This window comes from Chaetodon trifascialis, chromosome 23 (assembly GCF_039877785.1).
Source record: "Chaetodon trifascialis isolate fChaTrf1 chromosome 23, fChaTrf1.hap1, whole genome shotgun sequence".
NCBI lineage: Eukaryota > Metazoa > Chordata > Actinopteri > Chaetodontiformes > Chaetodontidae > Chaetodon > Chaetodon trifascialis.
The window spans coordinates 7,427,502-7,443,435 of record NC_092078.1 but is presented as its reverse complement, the minus strand read 5'-3'; the positions used below and the strand labels follow the sequence as shown (position 1 = coordinate 7,443,435).

Genomic DNA, 15,934 nt, shown 5'->3' with positions numbered 1-15,934 from the left:
AGAACGTGCACACATCAGTTCTTATTAACATCCATTTTGAACAACTCTCAATTTTTCGCACCTAAAGTCTTAACAAAGCTCCTCTTTAGCTCGTCTCCTCTAAATTATTACTCAAGGGTCGGTTCATGCAAAGTACCAAAAAAATCGTCGCTGAAATTTCTGCCTGCAGCCAAATCCGCTGCAGCTGGATGAAATATTCATCTGTGAAGGTAAAATATTGAAAAATTATGGATAAAAATTGCAGCTTTCACTCGAGTTGAGTGGTTTGATTGTGATCCCTTAAAACAGAGCTACCTTAACTTGGCACAGGTTGCATGTGTTGAAGAGTTATGAGCAATTATAACTAAAATTCTTCCCTCGATTCAGAATTTGCATGAGAAGAAACAATTCTGCGTTGCAGAAATATGATTTCTTTTCTGCTGTTATTCACCACCACCCCTCAAATTCATCTTGTGACTCCTTTGAGGGCTCCGAGCCTCATGTTGGGCACCGCGGCTCTCCATAATCCACAGAGCAGTTTTCTAAGGGACAATTTCTCTGCTAGAAACTGTCCACTGCGAGGTTTGAAGATTATCCACAGCAGCCTGGACGGCGTTTGGAAAAAGAGACGCTGCTGCTGAATCTTTTAAAATGCGCCTCTTTGCAGCGCTCTTCCGTTTCATTGCTGCAGGAATCCCCAAACTCGGGCAAATAAAACTACGTGCATGGCTACACAGCAATAGAGGCAAATGAGAAAATATCTTCCTTTGCAATTTGGGTGAAATGATCCTTTAACGGGGAACACAAATAAGCGGTGGATGCGTTCCCTCCATATTCCTCGGGTCTCTGCACTTCACGTTCAGAGCAGGTATCTTCTCGAGCTTAATTCTCGGGGTGTTAAGGCGGCGCCGGGCGGGCTTTGCAGTCCATGTGTGCCCATGTGGAGAGACAGAGAGGAAGGCAGGGCTGTGGATGTGGCACTGGGGTATGATTTGAATACCTGCCTGCTCCGGCTGAGCAGTGATCAATCATCTCTCTGTCAAGCGCCACTCCCTGCTGGCAACTCCTCCATGCATGTAACCCCATCCCTCACTTTTTCCTTCTGGTTCCCATTCTCTGTCCCTGTCCTGTGTTTTCTTTTCTGCATTCATTTTCTCTCCATCTCCCGCTCTCTCTCCAACCTCCCATCCTTCGATCGGTTCCTGGGCTCCTGCGCAGTGTGTTGCTCATTTACTCCGCCTTGCCATGCTTCCCTCTCTTTACCTTCCCCTCTGTGCTTTCTCTCACATCAACTCACCAGGCCCTCTTGTTCTTTCTGTCTCCCTCGCTGTCGCCTCGCCCGAGGATATCGCGGAAAGAAATCAGGGGCGTGGGGTAAAGGGACAGATGGAGATGAATGAGAGACACAAGGCAGAAGACTGCAGGGACACACACACACACACACACTCACACATATTACAAAACCCTGCTGCAAAATGTGCAAGCGTTCATACCTTTTCCACACTCTTCAGATGTAACTTATCATCACTTCTTTCATTTCTGCCCGGACTTTAATTTTAAAATTAACGTTTTTTTTTCCTCGTGTGAACGCGTGGACTCTGTGACCTTGGGGAGGGCGATGTGGGGGGAAAAGCATTTGTAACATGCTGATTGATAGCGTGAGTGCCTTCCGCTGGGTGATTTTTCACTACACCGCTCTCCACCGGGTGCTGATGGGCACACACACACGCGCACACACACACACACTTCCATCCCTCCACCAAGTTGAGGGAAATCAGACCTAAGACCAGTGCTGCTGCTGCTGCTGCTGCTGCTCGGCTCTTGAAATATGAATGGTTTTAATTAAACAAACTCGCTTTGCCATCTGGCCCTACAATTGGGCTCGCCTAATGAACACACACACATGCGCACACGCAAAAACACGCATGCATCCACATTATTAACCAGGCTAAGCAGCATTCCAACGAGCAGAGCTTCGTAAATAGAGAGAAACAACAACAATGAAGTGATCTAGTGAGGTGCTTCACAGGGCTGGACAATGATGCAGTGCCTCATTGTTCTGAATGAGGAGTGTGTGAGAGAGTAATGGCTCGAGCTTATTGTTTTTATGTGACCGAGCCTGTGTGCATTTGTCTGCGTAAACCTGTGCATTTCCAGTCTGCCTGTTATAGTTTTTTTAACACTTTGAGCCGGTGTGTGTGAAGGCTCAGACAGCGCCCGCACTCGCCGACCACCTGACTGATAACTGCTGTGATGTGCCACTTGTCTGTCCTCTCCAATGGGCCGGCTAGCCAACACTAAATGATGATGTTTGTAATCCAGCGGTGGTACCCCAAGATTTCTCAGCAGGAGAGACAGGAGAGAGATGGAGTCTGCTATGTGTGTCTGCGTGTGTGTTTGTGTTTGTGGGGGGGTGGGGGGGTGGGGGTGGTTGTCTGGCAGCCAAAGCACAGAAACGTGGGAGGCATGCTAACGTTAGCAGCCGGTGGGACGTGCTATTACTCTCTTAGAGGCTACAATAAATTTGCACTATTCATCTGTCTTAGCAGCAAGCATAAACAAAATCAGACATCGGCCTCTGTGAGAAGCACTCAGTGATGTAGTGGTGAATAAAAAGTTGAGAAAACAAATTTATAGCCTCCTGTCTGCTGGTGATCATCATAAGGCACAAATAACCCCTGAAATTATAGAGAAAATAGTCCCTTTTAAAAAGCTGAAACTCTGTTATTAGCTTTATGTTAGCAATAGCCACTGGCTGCACAGCACACAGTGTTAAGTCTTGGTTGTATAAAAGAAGGTATGACTCATGTTATGGATCAAATAGCATAGATCACTGGCAGCATGACCCACAGTAAAAAAGCACAGCACACTGCAACGTTCATGTGCTGAACAGTGTTACATCTTCAGCGCCGGGAGCGGTTCGATCAGATTCGCGCACAACAACACACCACACTCGTGATGAAAGGGCAACGTGAAAGCATGTTATTTTACAGTGTACATGAACTAACATGGTAAGAATTGAAAGAACCCCCCCCCCCCCCCCCCTTTCTGCACCAATGTGGAGATCAATAATAGAGCTCAAAGTCTTTGACCCAACGATAACACCGTGCATCTGGAAGGGCTCTTTGACATCCATAACGGCCTAATCGGGTGTTTGACTCCGAACGCTCAGCGTTTATGAATATCTGATGAGCACCAGGGTAAGCTTATGAATAAGTGAGGGGCCCAGCTGTGCATCAAAAAGATCAAGACTTCACGAAATGTACCAAATAGCGAGGCTGAGCAGTATGCGGTGCTACGTATGTGCTGCTCAGGAATTACACTAAAATGGATGTGTTTGTTCTGAGAAGCTAACTAAAGACTACAAACTGAATTCTCTGCGCGGAGCTCAGCTGAACAAATTCAGAAACATCTGTAAAGACGCAGCACAATTCTCCTCAGCTCCTGACATGCAGTTTTTGACTGTGTTTCTCTCTGCTGGAACAAAGCCCATGAAGACCAAACTACAGAGGAGTCTTGTCTGGTAGTTTGTGCAGAGTGGAATGGGTCAAGAATGTGTTCATATTCCCGCGGTGACCCCCAGCGCTCCCTGTTTTGAGTCGGTTCTGGAAGAATCTGCCTTGGATGGAGAGGTTGTTTTTTTCCTTTTTTTTTTTTTTTTTTTTGACGCTCCCCGTGGAAAGAAGTCAACCAGTTGAAAATAATAAAGTTCGAAACCTGACCTTGATGAAGGAGATGAGGGAGAGAGAACACGGTCCCTCGGTGCATGTGTGCAGGGTGGAAACAAAGGAAGGATGAAGAGTGAAAACTGTGTGTGTGTGTGTGTGTTGCCTTCACGTGTGTTTGTCTGGGTCCATGTTAGCACGGATGCCTGCGTGTGTGTGTGTGTTTTTCAGGGGCAATGATTGCGTGCATGCATCCGTGTGTGTGAGACAGACGGGCAGCTGCGGTGGAGGACGGCTGTTCCTGGACATTGTGTGAACATCGATCGCCGAAAAGCACGGAATCAAAAAAGGGACACGAGCCTTTGTCCGCGTTTCGCCGCCGCACAAAGCGACGACAATCAAACACGATGAATCGGTAACATGCCGAATGAAAAACAAAAATCAAATCCTCAAAGTTCTCAAACTGACACTCGTGCTTCCGGAGCCGAGGTTGAGATTTCCATCGGTGCACATGCTCACACTTCCTGTCCCCGCTTCATCCTGCTCTGGTCAAAAACAAACAAAACACACGCTCTCGCCATGAATCAGCGTCGCATTACGCACGTAAATGCCTGCAATTACCTGTCGCTAATGATGCCCACGCCGGCACTGAGCGCCACAGCAAGCCATCTGCTAACTTTTGTTCTCCCTCTTTGCTCATAACTCCCTAATTTCCTAAAAGGAGCTTGGGCTTCATATGGAGCTCGTGGTGTCTGTGTGTGCTCTGGCTACAACACAAGGGGGAGCGCTAATGGCTGTAGTTAGCATCCCTCAAGAGGCTGGAGCAGTTTGCCAATATTTGCCCTAACCTTAGATGATTGCATTTACTTCACTCTTAGGTATTTAGCCGATGCCCTTATCCAGAGCGACCTAGCATCAGCGAGTGAACAGCGGCTCAACGTCTTCCTCAAGGACAGAAGCACGCAGCTGCGATTGAATGACAGGACCTGGACCAATTACAGTTTCTCAGACCGCAAGGCCACCGTGCCGCCTGCCTCAATCCAGATCATATCTCCTCGTAGCCTCGCAGCACAAACTGTAAGGACTCCTCTAAATGTGCTGCCAAGATGGGAGATTCGGAGGTGGATTGGTGATTGAAAACAAAATATTCACACGCGCTCGCTTGCTTGCAATCTCACTTGCGCGGCTGCCTTTCCATCTACACACACGCACACACACACATCGGTTCATCTGATCCCGCTAAAGATAGCGAGCAGCGGCAGAGCATGTTGTTTCTCTTGGATGGAGACTGATTCATGAATTGACCTTGACTCCGTTCCTCCAACAAATCTCCTCTAAAGCTCCAGTATACTTTGCAGCAGCACTCTCTGAAACTGAGGAAGAGGAGAATTAACAACACATGTGCGCTGAGCTGAAAGACGGGGATTTTACTGCCTTGTGCTCATTGTAAGGTATTTCAAACGGGATTGTGTTTCATGACACCTACAAGGGTTTTTTTTGGTATTCAACAGTCAATTTTCAGATTAATTTATTGGGCTATTTACGCTATTTCTGTTCTCAAGGTGTGTTTGATTGACAGTCCGATCACACTTCTCATCTAACTGGGTTGTCTGCTATCGGCTCTCCCCGTCCAATTACTTTAAGAAGAGACCGAATTGAAATGAGCCTTTTAATCTAGTCTAATTTGGCCAGTAGATGGGTGCCTGTTGTCTGAAAAAGGAGATTTTTTTCCCTATATCCATAAGGTAGCCCTATTAGCTCACATGAAAAGTGTTTCAAATCCCTTTTAATCTCCATTAAGGCCAAAATTTGCGCTGACTCGCTGTGGACACCTCACACACCTGTCTGGTTTGCTTGACATTCGACCTGCAATGGGGGACGCTGCAAACCCATAGCGAGATATGAGCCCTCTCGTCCAGGTTTCACCTTGTGGATACAACACCACACTGATCTGAAATAAGTTAAGACATCATCTACAAAACAACTCTATCTAAAAAAGAGAGGGAGAGAGAGAGGATGTGAATCTTTAAGCCATTTGAATATCCTTATCCTAAGCTGCAGTGGGGAAGCCTCTGCACTTAGGCTTAGCACTCTCAAGACAGCTACTCCTTGTTAAGCATCGCCTCAGACTCCAAGACTATGAATGGGACCATTACCCCCATCTCTCACTGCACACTCAGATACATACACACACACACTCACACATATTTTGGCTTGGTTGGGAAACTAGCTCAGACTTACTGTGAGAAGCCTCTGCAAGGGAAGATACAGCGGAGTACCTAGGGACTGCCTTTACATTAGGCTCCATTGCTCCCACTCACTCTCTCTAGGCTGCAGTCTTTTCACATTACAACCTACAGAACATCAGTTCTATCTCCCAGTTGTCGAGAAATGAACTCCTTCACAAGGGCCTCAAGCCAAACACACACTGCATATCAGCACAGCAGCTATCTGTGTGGCTTCTACACAATTCAAGTTGGGTAGTGACCCCCCGTTGTTACTCCTCCTTTATTTTATCTCAAGGAATACAGAGTGTAGAGAACTTATATTAAAAAAAAAAAAAAAAAAAAAAAAAAAACTACCCTCAGTCAAGTTGAAATCTCGATGAAAAGTCAAACTCAATTGTAAAGAAGTCCAAAAGAGCCAAGAACTAAAGGGAGAAAGACGAGCGAAAGGTTTCGATCTAAAAGAATATACCTCTTTTATATAAATATATATATTCCAAAAGAAATCCGGGACCTCGTCTATACAGGGTGTACATTTGTGGAAGGGCTTTAGCGTCAATGAAAGCTACTACATCACAACCTCGACACCACATCACACCTGACACACGACAGATCTGACTAACCACTGCCAAAAACCTTCAAGTCTACGTGATAAACAAATATTAAAAAGGACAGAACCTCACATGTTTCTGTATGTTTGCCAGACTGTCTACCATCGGGGGTGCTACGTGGATGCTCTAGGCAGTATGTGGGTGTGTGTTTCTTGTATCTTAGCGTTTTCTTAATCTCCTTTTCAGTGTTTGCCCCTACCATTTTCCATGTGCTCTGCCTCACCGACACTGCCATCCGGCGTTGTCCTCTCGTAGCTGTCCTCGGGCAGGGGAAGGGCGCCCAGCCGGGGGCCCGACGAACTCTTGCTGCTGGGCGTCTCCGACTCGTCCAGGCCGCTGTCGTAGCAGCTCTGCAGCGATCCCTGCTGGTGAGGGTCCTGGGGCTGGCTCACCACCGAGAAGGTCACTCGGCGAAACGGCTACAAGAGAAACCAAACGGCCGGGGGTCACTATAAAAGGGACTGTTGTACTTCTTTTTTTTGTTTTGTTTTTTTATTGTTATTGATTGTCGACAGCGAGGGAGTTGATTCCTCTGGGTTTTGGAAAGAGGTTTCGGGTCAGGATGGCAGAAAAAAAGGTCAGGAAAAGGGGGGGCATGGGTAAGGAACTATGCTTTAATTGGAGGATTGCTAGCTCACAGCTATTAGGGATATCTTAAACCTCCAAGCTAGCTGTGATGCTACTTTCCTGACCCCAAAAATGAGACACATAACTTGATCTGCTCTGTCACGAAAGCCAACAAAGACCTTTTATTACCACAAACAAGGTCCTGCTTTTCTCTCACCCTGAAAACTTTCAATAGGAAGACACGGAGGAGGCTGTACAAAGGCAGTCTTTCACAGCCTGACTTGAAGCTCAGGGGACACGGCAGCTGGCTAAACCTGTGTGTTAAACACAACTAAGGAGGGAAGAATGCGCCGGCCTCATTCGCTCGTTTATGTGCCCACTAAACAGACGACGAGGTGAATAAGCTCTGCAGGAGAGAGCGAGAGGGAACGACGGCAAGCCTCCTCCAACACGTGCACACGCACAAAAGCTTCTGCTGGACGAGCTGTTCACGCCGTCGATGCGTGTAGCCCGCTCGAACACGTTATTGAGCAGTGTCCTGAGTTAAGCAGCCACAGAGCATGTCATTAAAGCCGAGGCCTCTTTCTCACTGTCTCAGCCCGTTTCCCTTCCTCCCTCTTCGTCTCTCAATCCCTGTCTGTTGTACAAAGGTAATGGCGGGGGGGGGGGGGGGGGGGGGGTGAAAGAGGCAGAATGAGCATGAGGCGAGGAATGAAAGATCAGGGTTGGTCATTACCAGAATAAATGGCATAACAAATGGCTAATGCTATTCATTAATTAGATACAAACACAGTCGGGGCTTGCCTCTGTAGCTGCGCATCTTCTCTTCAAAGCCCCTCGCTGGACCTCACCACTCGCTCCTCTTCTGCCCCCCTCCCATCTTTTCCTCCCTCTGTCCTCCTTGTTTCCTTGCTCCATCGTGAGAATATTAAACAGCACCGAGGCCCATTACGCCAACATTTTTTTCCCCTCTCCCTCCCTCTCCTTCCATTTGTTCTCCAACCGTCTCACTCGATGAAGTAAAACCTGTTATCGGCCCGTCTGATCGATAACCGCGCCTTTAATTTGCGCGTCTGTCCGTAGACCATCAAGCATCATCGTCCTTTGATCTGAGAGGCAGATGCCAGAACATCATGTCAAGCTTGCGGCGTGCAGACAGAGATTTCGGCTCGCGCGAACGTCTACGTCTTGAGGAAAAGAGCGGCAAACGAGGCGGATACAGGAGTGCTGACAGGTCACCTCACGAAGGTGAGCCTCTTTCTTATTTTGCCATTCTGAGACACTTACTGTAAGCACTTCTGAATCTCTGCCAGGCACATACTGTGGAGGATTTTCTTTTTCATAATGAAATTTCCCACAAGCCACTGGGAAAAAATGGGCTTCCTTTTGCTCTGTGTGTGTGTGAGTGTGTGGGAAAAAAAAAAAAAAAAAGAATCTGCATTTATTTATATATTTCCACCCGGTTCTCTTTCTCTGGCTGGCTGGCTAACACAGCAATCTTGGCAATAAATCATGTTTCCATGTAATTACAATCAACACTCAACAAATGAATTGGTATAAATATTCATGCAAATTTCACTTGGATAGTCAAACATTTGTTGCATAATTAAAACCGAGGCCCAGAAGGAGAACTGCTGACTATAAGTGTAAAAACACTTGAAGAGATGTTAAGATATTAAACCATGCTTTTTTATGTTTTTTTTGTTGTTGTTGTTTGTTTTGTTTTGTTTGTTTGTTTTAACTCAAATTCTCTCTAACACTTGTTTGGTGCGAGGTGTGTGTTAACAAGTCCCACAGCTTGCGTGTGGTCGGAAAGAAAGTGCTTTGTCTGGATCAGATTTAGTGGAGTGCCGCACTCCTCGGGAAACACGGTTTTCTAATGATACAAATTAAACGACCGTTGCCTAATGAATTGCTGGCGAGAGCGTAGCAAAGAAAAGAAACACTCCAGCAAGCGCTCACAGAGGGAAAATTGAGTTTGGGTGAGAGAAAAGAAGCTGACGGGAAAAGGGGGGGGGGGGGGGGAGTTAAATGAACAAATAGATTTATTCACCTGAATTTCCCCTTATTTTCACTGGAGGGAGAGCGAGATACAAGAGGGAGAGAGGAAAAAAAGCTAATTTGTTTGCAGACCAGAAATGGAGTTCACGCGGAGATCGCCGGAGGCTTTGGATTAGAATCTGCAGCAACTACCGTCTGCACAGCGACCTTCGCTCCCTTCATTCTGTGTCTTTTAAATAAATGAATAAAATAAAAAAGCGATTCTTTCTTAGTCATTTCTCCCTCATATTTGTGTCTAGGTGTGTGTCTCGGCAGTAGCCGGGGAAGAAAAATGAGCTGTCCAGCATGGCGTGTGAAATCACATATGGCTTTCTGCTGGTCACAACCAATGCTTTTTCCCCCCATCTCTTTCAAGTATTCAAAGGGAAGACAATTTTGGGGCTCGTCACACGGCCAAACCACAGGGAAAAATTAACAAATTATCTGCCGTGCACACACACACGGTCGGGGTTGACGGCTGGAGTTTCACCGCCCCGGAGATACTTTAATGCATGAGCGATGGCGAGGGAGATTTTGCATTGTGAGAAATAAAAGCAGGCCGTGGGTGTTACAGTGGAAGTGTTCCCCTCGCTGTCTGGCCACGCTGTCATATGGCACAGAGCTGACCCCCTCTCACCAGATACTGGCCATTTCCAGACCCGGTGCATTTGTTAAGCCTGACTGACTGCATGCCCTTTGATGCCGATCCCTCTCCCTCCCACCCTGACCTCCTGCCCTCTTGGTCCACGCAGCTGCCAATCAATCTCGCAGCGACCGAGCCAGAAACACAAGCACACACACATACACAGATGCACAAAAATGTCAAGACCCCAGACCTGTTTAATTTTAAAGGAGAGACGAAATATTTCTGAAAATACCTGGCAGCCGACGCCGGTTATTGACTGTCTGTCGTGGCGCGCATGATGTTAAAGCTTTGGATTTAGAGAGCATGAAAAAAATCAAACCAAAACAAATGAAATTAGCACTTCCACGCTCAGTTATCCATGCATACGGTAAACAGCTAAACCCCCTGCTGTGCCCTGCGAGAGACTGGCCAAGCTTTAACTGTGTGGCTTTCATTGCAAGTTAGCACTAGTTTGCTTTATCTTTGCCAGATGCTGGGACCCCTTTTCGGGGTCCGGACAGCGGAGGGCCTCTTTAGGGTGTGCCTGTGACTGAAAGCCAGCTGTGACAGCCACGGGTGATTGAGCAAATCCGTCATCCCAAAAAATGAACAATGCAAACAAGCCACAGGTTTATTGGGAGCTCTGGCCGAAGCTTGGCCTGGCCTATTTCCTGGATGCTAAAGGGAAAACACATGGGCTGCCTGACTGGAGCGGACCTGGAGCCAATAAAAACAGGGCCGTGCCACTCGTCAATAATGTGTGACCTCTTGGATTTGATTTTCATTTCCTCCTCTGCCCAAACTAAACGCAGAGCCGCTGTCTGCAGCGCTCTGTTTGAGCCTCGCGTCTTCTTTCATCTGCCAGCAAACTTTGAACGGGTGACATGTTGTTTAGAAGTGCAGCGCTCTGCCTTTGCATGATCAATGGGACGAGTTGGAAACACAATCAAGGCAAATCACTTCGGGCTATACAGGAGTTTTAATGTCAAGCATTTCCTAAAATGCTCATTATCAGATCTCCAATCACCTTCCCGTTTTGCAAGCCTGATGTACAGAACACACAGAGGCAACTGTGTTTACGCTCTGCTGCAACTCCTCATCCATTCAGGAAGACTTCTGAAGCCTCTCTGGATGTCTGGATTTATAATTAAGCCCACCTTCACCAGAGCCTCTGCACAGAGTGAGGGGGTAATGGAACAATGGAGGTAGGTCTGGGTGAAAACACAGTGTGTGTAATTTCAGCTGTAAATACCTTTGGCGGATGGCAGTGACCCACTACCGTGAACCACAGGAAGTAATTGTGGCTGGGCTGGACTTGGGGCACGGGGAGCAAACATAAACTACAGGGCCAGTGTCTTATTGCAGTCAACCAAGAGAGATGGAGGGATACAGAGAGGAAAGTATGAGTAAGTGAGATGAGAAGAAAGATAAAGAGGCCAGGCGAACATGGGGTGTGGGGGCAAAGAGAGTCGTGGAGAGCGAGAGAGGGGAGTGACACGAGTACGGCCATGATTGCCAAAAGTGCCAGTCGGTAATTAAGAAGCCATGTTTCATTTTTAATGGGCAACCAGACAGTGACCTGTGATACGCCACCTGAGACGGGCAGAAAGTGCCAAATCGCCACGGTGCACCAAACAACATACTTGCTGGGATCTTAAATTGGCTTAACCCAGGCGCGGGAGCTCGCCTCGCAAAGCTCAAACGCGGGCGAGTCTTGGTGCAATTCCAGTGCCGTGAATTAAAAAGATGAAGAGATACACTGATGCTGAAGCGATAAATGAGACGAATGCCCTCAAGGTGAATGTCTGACTGGAAATCAATGGGAATCTGATCAGGGTGGATTCAGGTTCTGTTTGGGTGCTGCTCAGTTGCACTTAATTACTATGCTACAGCAGTGGTGGAATGCAACAAAGTACATTTACTCAAGTACTGTCAGCAAGATTTTCACTTCTGGCGCTTCAAGTATAGTTGGATAAGTTGGATTTTACAAGGTATTGGTACATTTATTAAATAAAAGATCTGAGTACTTCTTCCACCCCTGTGCTGCAGACTAAGCTGAGCACAGTACGCTGAATGCCGATGGCCTCAAGGGTCAAAAACAAGAGGGCAGGCCGCATGAGGATGGTTCCTCAGGTGTGTTCGGTCCTGGGGAATTTAAAAAAAAAAAAAAGGCTTTCAGTTCGGGCTGAGCAAGTTGTGGGAATTTTGTCGGAGTAGCTGGCTGCAGCTTTGTTACTGCAACCGCCTGCAGAGTCTCAAGTATCATGTTCAAGTATGACTGATAGCTTTGGCCCTGTCAAGCTCCAGTGCTCCTCTTCACTTCCTCGCATTCCCCGTCTTCTTCAAACTTCACTCCTCCGCACACATTCCTCCCAGGTCACTCAGGATGAAGAGGAGAAACCAGGGAAACGTTTCCAAAGAACACCCAAGACTCCGGCAGAAATGGAAGGAAAATAAAGCCGAGATAAAAGAGACTCTTGCGAGTTCGGTGTCTGATTTTTCCAACATTATCTTCTGAGTCAACAAAGATGCAAAGAGTGTTTTTTTTTTTTCTTCCTGTTCTACTCTGCTGAGTTAGAAAAAAAAAAGCCGTTTCCTTCACATCCTTTTAGACAGCCAGGCTCACAAGGGCATCCAGCTGCCAGTGCCTCACCTTAACTGTGCACACAATGATGGGTTTGAAAATAATACGATAGTTAAGATCAGACTGACAGATTTGAATGCCAGTCATTCGTTTAGAGCTGTGTCATGGAGCTGTGAGGCCATACAATCCACATCAGCACAAAGCTTGATAATAACATTTTAAACCGCTTTAAAAAATACTTTTATTACCCGAGATGCAGACATTACGGGCAACACAGCGCGCGGTCTACATGATGAAGCTATTAGCGCTCTCTCGACAATCTTTGCGATCGTGAGAGTATTTTTTACCCCTCCGCTTTGCCATGTGGCCGTTTTATGATCTGACAGCACACCGATCAATTGAATGTCCTTCAGTGCTCGTCCACTGTTGTTCCCTTATGTCTTTACTGACCCTTTACTGCAGCCTTTGGCAGGAGAAATAGCTATATAAATATATGTGCTCCAGTAAGAAAAGACTATTCAATAAATCCAAAAATAAGACAGCAGGAAACCCAAAACATGAACTCCCCAATGCCTCTGACAATTGTATGGTTGGGGTTGTGCCATTAAAAGTTGTTGCTAGGCACAAAAAATCTGAAAGGAGGAACTCTGGGGGGATGAATTCTTAGTCTCAGAGCTTGTGCCTTGGGAACCACTTTGGATTGAGAAAAAGGAAGTGGGAATTGAAGTGTGTGTGTGTGTGGGTCGGGGGGATGCAAAAGTTGGAGAGCGTATAAGAAAGCAGGGGTAGGGAACAAAAAAGGGAAATAGATGATAAGGAAACGAGAGAGTGGGTGATCCTTCCATCCCGAGCTGCGTTTTCTTCCGTCATCCACACCCCCCGCCCCTCAGTCATTTCTTTTCCCAGTGTGTTTGGAATGCCTTTGGAAGAGTGCCATAGCTAGCACTTTCCTATTAGCATGCACCCCATGTGTGCAGCCGGAGAGACAGACCCGCAGGAAGAGAAAAAAAAAAAATTGAAAGAAAAAAAAGATCACACATGGTTACTTTCTTAAAGTCTGGGCTAAACTTTTAATTGCTCTTCAAGTGGCGGATTAGGCCACTGGTGTAACAGAGATACTATTCTGGGGGGATGCGTTTGAACATCTTCAGAAGCTTAGCCCAACCCCTGACCTGCTCTGAATGGCAAAGGAGGAGTGTTTTTTTATTTTTTTTTTCCAGCTGGTCGGGTGGAGGCGGAGTTGGGTTGCGGGGCGTTGGTGTTGAGTGGCGGTGGATTAGCTTCAAGCTGACAAATAACACCCTGTGTGGGGATTCTGCTGCTTTTCTGCTGGGCTGCAGAAACACCACCGTGGCGCGCCTGGTGTCATGTAGCTGATAGCATGAAGCTAAAAAGGCCATGAAAGCTCAGAGTTTCATAAAGGGAGGCTTGTCATTGTCCACCACATAGCTAAAAAGTTTCCACTAATCCTGGGGTGCGTTTTTCCGGATTTCCAGAGCAACATCCGCAGCTGTCAATCGCGAATTATGTTACATCCTCTCATTATGAATGGATGGGGCCTTCTCCTGTGTCGCCATGTTAGAGCCACTGCTGCTGACACAAGGGCTGGCAGACACTGGGAACGAGTGTCAACCAAACCCTGACCCTGGTGTTGCTTACATGGAGTCTGCCTGCAAGATCTTGAGATCGCATTTCCTGCTTTTTCAAATTCAGACCTTGTTTGTGCGCTGACGTCTGAATGGCGTCCCGTTCCCCTGCGCGCGTGCGTGCCGGTGCATGAGCACACGTATCGAGTGAAATCGCTCCCTGCTCGCTCAGGCGTGCAAGTGTCTCTTGTCTATCCCTGAGTGTAAGTCAGTGTGTGTGTGTGTGTGTGTGTCATGTCTTTGGCATTGTCATGTCATTTCACATGTCACCCTGCCATCAGCTTAGGTTCCCAGTTCTGGCATTGCAGAGGGGGGTGGGGGGCGCTAGGTGTCGTGTGTGGGGATCCATCACAGCACTGGCAGCGCTGCATCTGACCAACGGCCTACTACTGTCAGATTGTGACGAGCCCGGGGCTGGCGCTAACGTTAGCTTGTTGTGACACAGGTCTGGGTGTCAGCAGAAAGCATGACATGGCATCAACGGAGCACCGAGTTGGTGCAAAGCGGCCAAATGCCACAGCCGAGCGCTGGCTGTCCCGGTTACGAGACCCGGCAGCTCAGTTGCTTTGCTACCTGTCCCCTACGAGCACAGACAGAGGATCTAGAAGCCTTCGCATGCGATATCTAAAGAAATGAATGTCACCACGGAGAGGAAAAAATTGAAGCGATAGGATCTACAGGGATAGACAGATTGTGGAGGGAAGGATAAAGAAGGGAAAAAATACTGAGATAAGGGAAGGAGAAAGAGACAGAGAATGAGACAGGCTGATAAATGATTCTTTATTTACCATCCTGAGTCACTGATGACAGATAACCTGCATTTATGGGATCAGGGCTGCCATCCAAACAGGCAAAAGAGAGAGGGGGAGAGATAGATCGGGGGAGGGTTAGAGAGCATATCCAGCTTATCCGCTAATGAGGCGTTCTGTTTGAGTATGATCATGCAGGCATGTATCATTCAAGTGGGATAAGTAGTGTGTGTCTCCTTGCGTCTGTGCGGGTCCTCGACTTCAGAAGCAGCCGCGCTTCGCTCATTTTCATCAGGCCAGAACCACCAGGTGGCGCGTCTTTGCCTCGATGAAGTGACTGCCGAATGTAAGGCCCGATCATGTAACTCACGCGCTTCCCTTACAAGTCCCATCCACCACCTGTTCCTGACAACGCAAGCGTGGAACAATTGCCCCCCGAACAATTATTACAAATGAGTAATTAAACCCGAATGTCAGGAAACATAAACTGACGGTGAGGAGGGAGAGGATGAAGGCGGGTGGGGAAAAGGCCCGAGGCGAGCGACGGAAGGAACGAGGAGCAGAGGGATTGAAAAGTGAGATGTGCGGAGTCGCTAACATGCGACACTCTGCTGGCGCGACATGAGGATTATGAGAAATGGAATGGCTTCACGCGCACGTGCTCGCCCATTTAACAGACTTCGGGAAACTTGGCGGGGGAAGGTGTTCCTCGCCCTGGCACGTCCACTCCATCCCTCCATCCCCCCGTTCATCATCTCAACCCGGCCCCCTTATCTCCCAACTTCCCTCCTTCCCTCTCCCGCCTCTCTCTCTCGTCACTCCCGCCCGCTCCCTTCCCCACCTCGCTATCTCCGTCGAGATCACGCAAGGTCAAACCTCCCCGACATTTGATGGATGAAAATGGAATTAAGATGAAAGCACACTTTCAGATAATGAAGATATGCGGCGGGAGATTAGGAAGCAGGGGAGGCTGCTGAGGTGCCGACCAAATTAATATTGAAATTTATGTGTGTTTGGCTCAGGCCCAGACAATCCCCATGTGTTATTTTCACCAGGGGGCCAAAGTGGAAAACATAACAAAAATTTTAATAGTGTCTGAGGGGGGGGGAGTGGAAAGGCGGTGCTTTTTTCTTTTTCCTTTTTTTCCCAGCCGACAGTGTTCATTTTGTCTGACGTAGGAATGCAAAATGAAGTCGCTGAAGTGCACAATGCAGCCATTGAGGAGCAGAGGAGGGATTGTGCT

At 47.5% G+C, this 15,934-nt stretch overlaps 1 protein-coding gene across 6 annotated transcripts in view; it reads right to left on the bottom strand.

Annotated features, from left to right (window-relative positions):
• The window catches only part of pcdh7b (protocadherin 7b), a 141,114-nt gene that overhangs the window by 83,120 nt on the left and 42,060 nt on the right, over positions 1-15,934 (bottom strand). For 2 of the 6 annotated variants that reach the window (XR_011603563.1, XM_070992911.1), the window contains exon 2: positions 6,680-6,899. The exons of 2 other annotated variants lie outside the window; for them this stretch is intronic. Coding sequence is in view for 3 of the 4 variants with exons in the window: in XM_070992911.1 (XP_070849012.1) it covers positions 6,680-6,899 (220 nt within the window). In the remaining variant the exon portion in view is untranslated. The remainder of the gene's footprint in view (positions 1-6,679; positions 6,900-15,934) is intronic. 2 more of the 6 variants (XM_070992909.1, XM_070992912.1) reach the window with 1 other exon arrangement.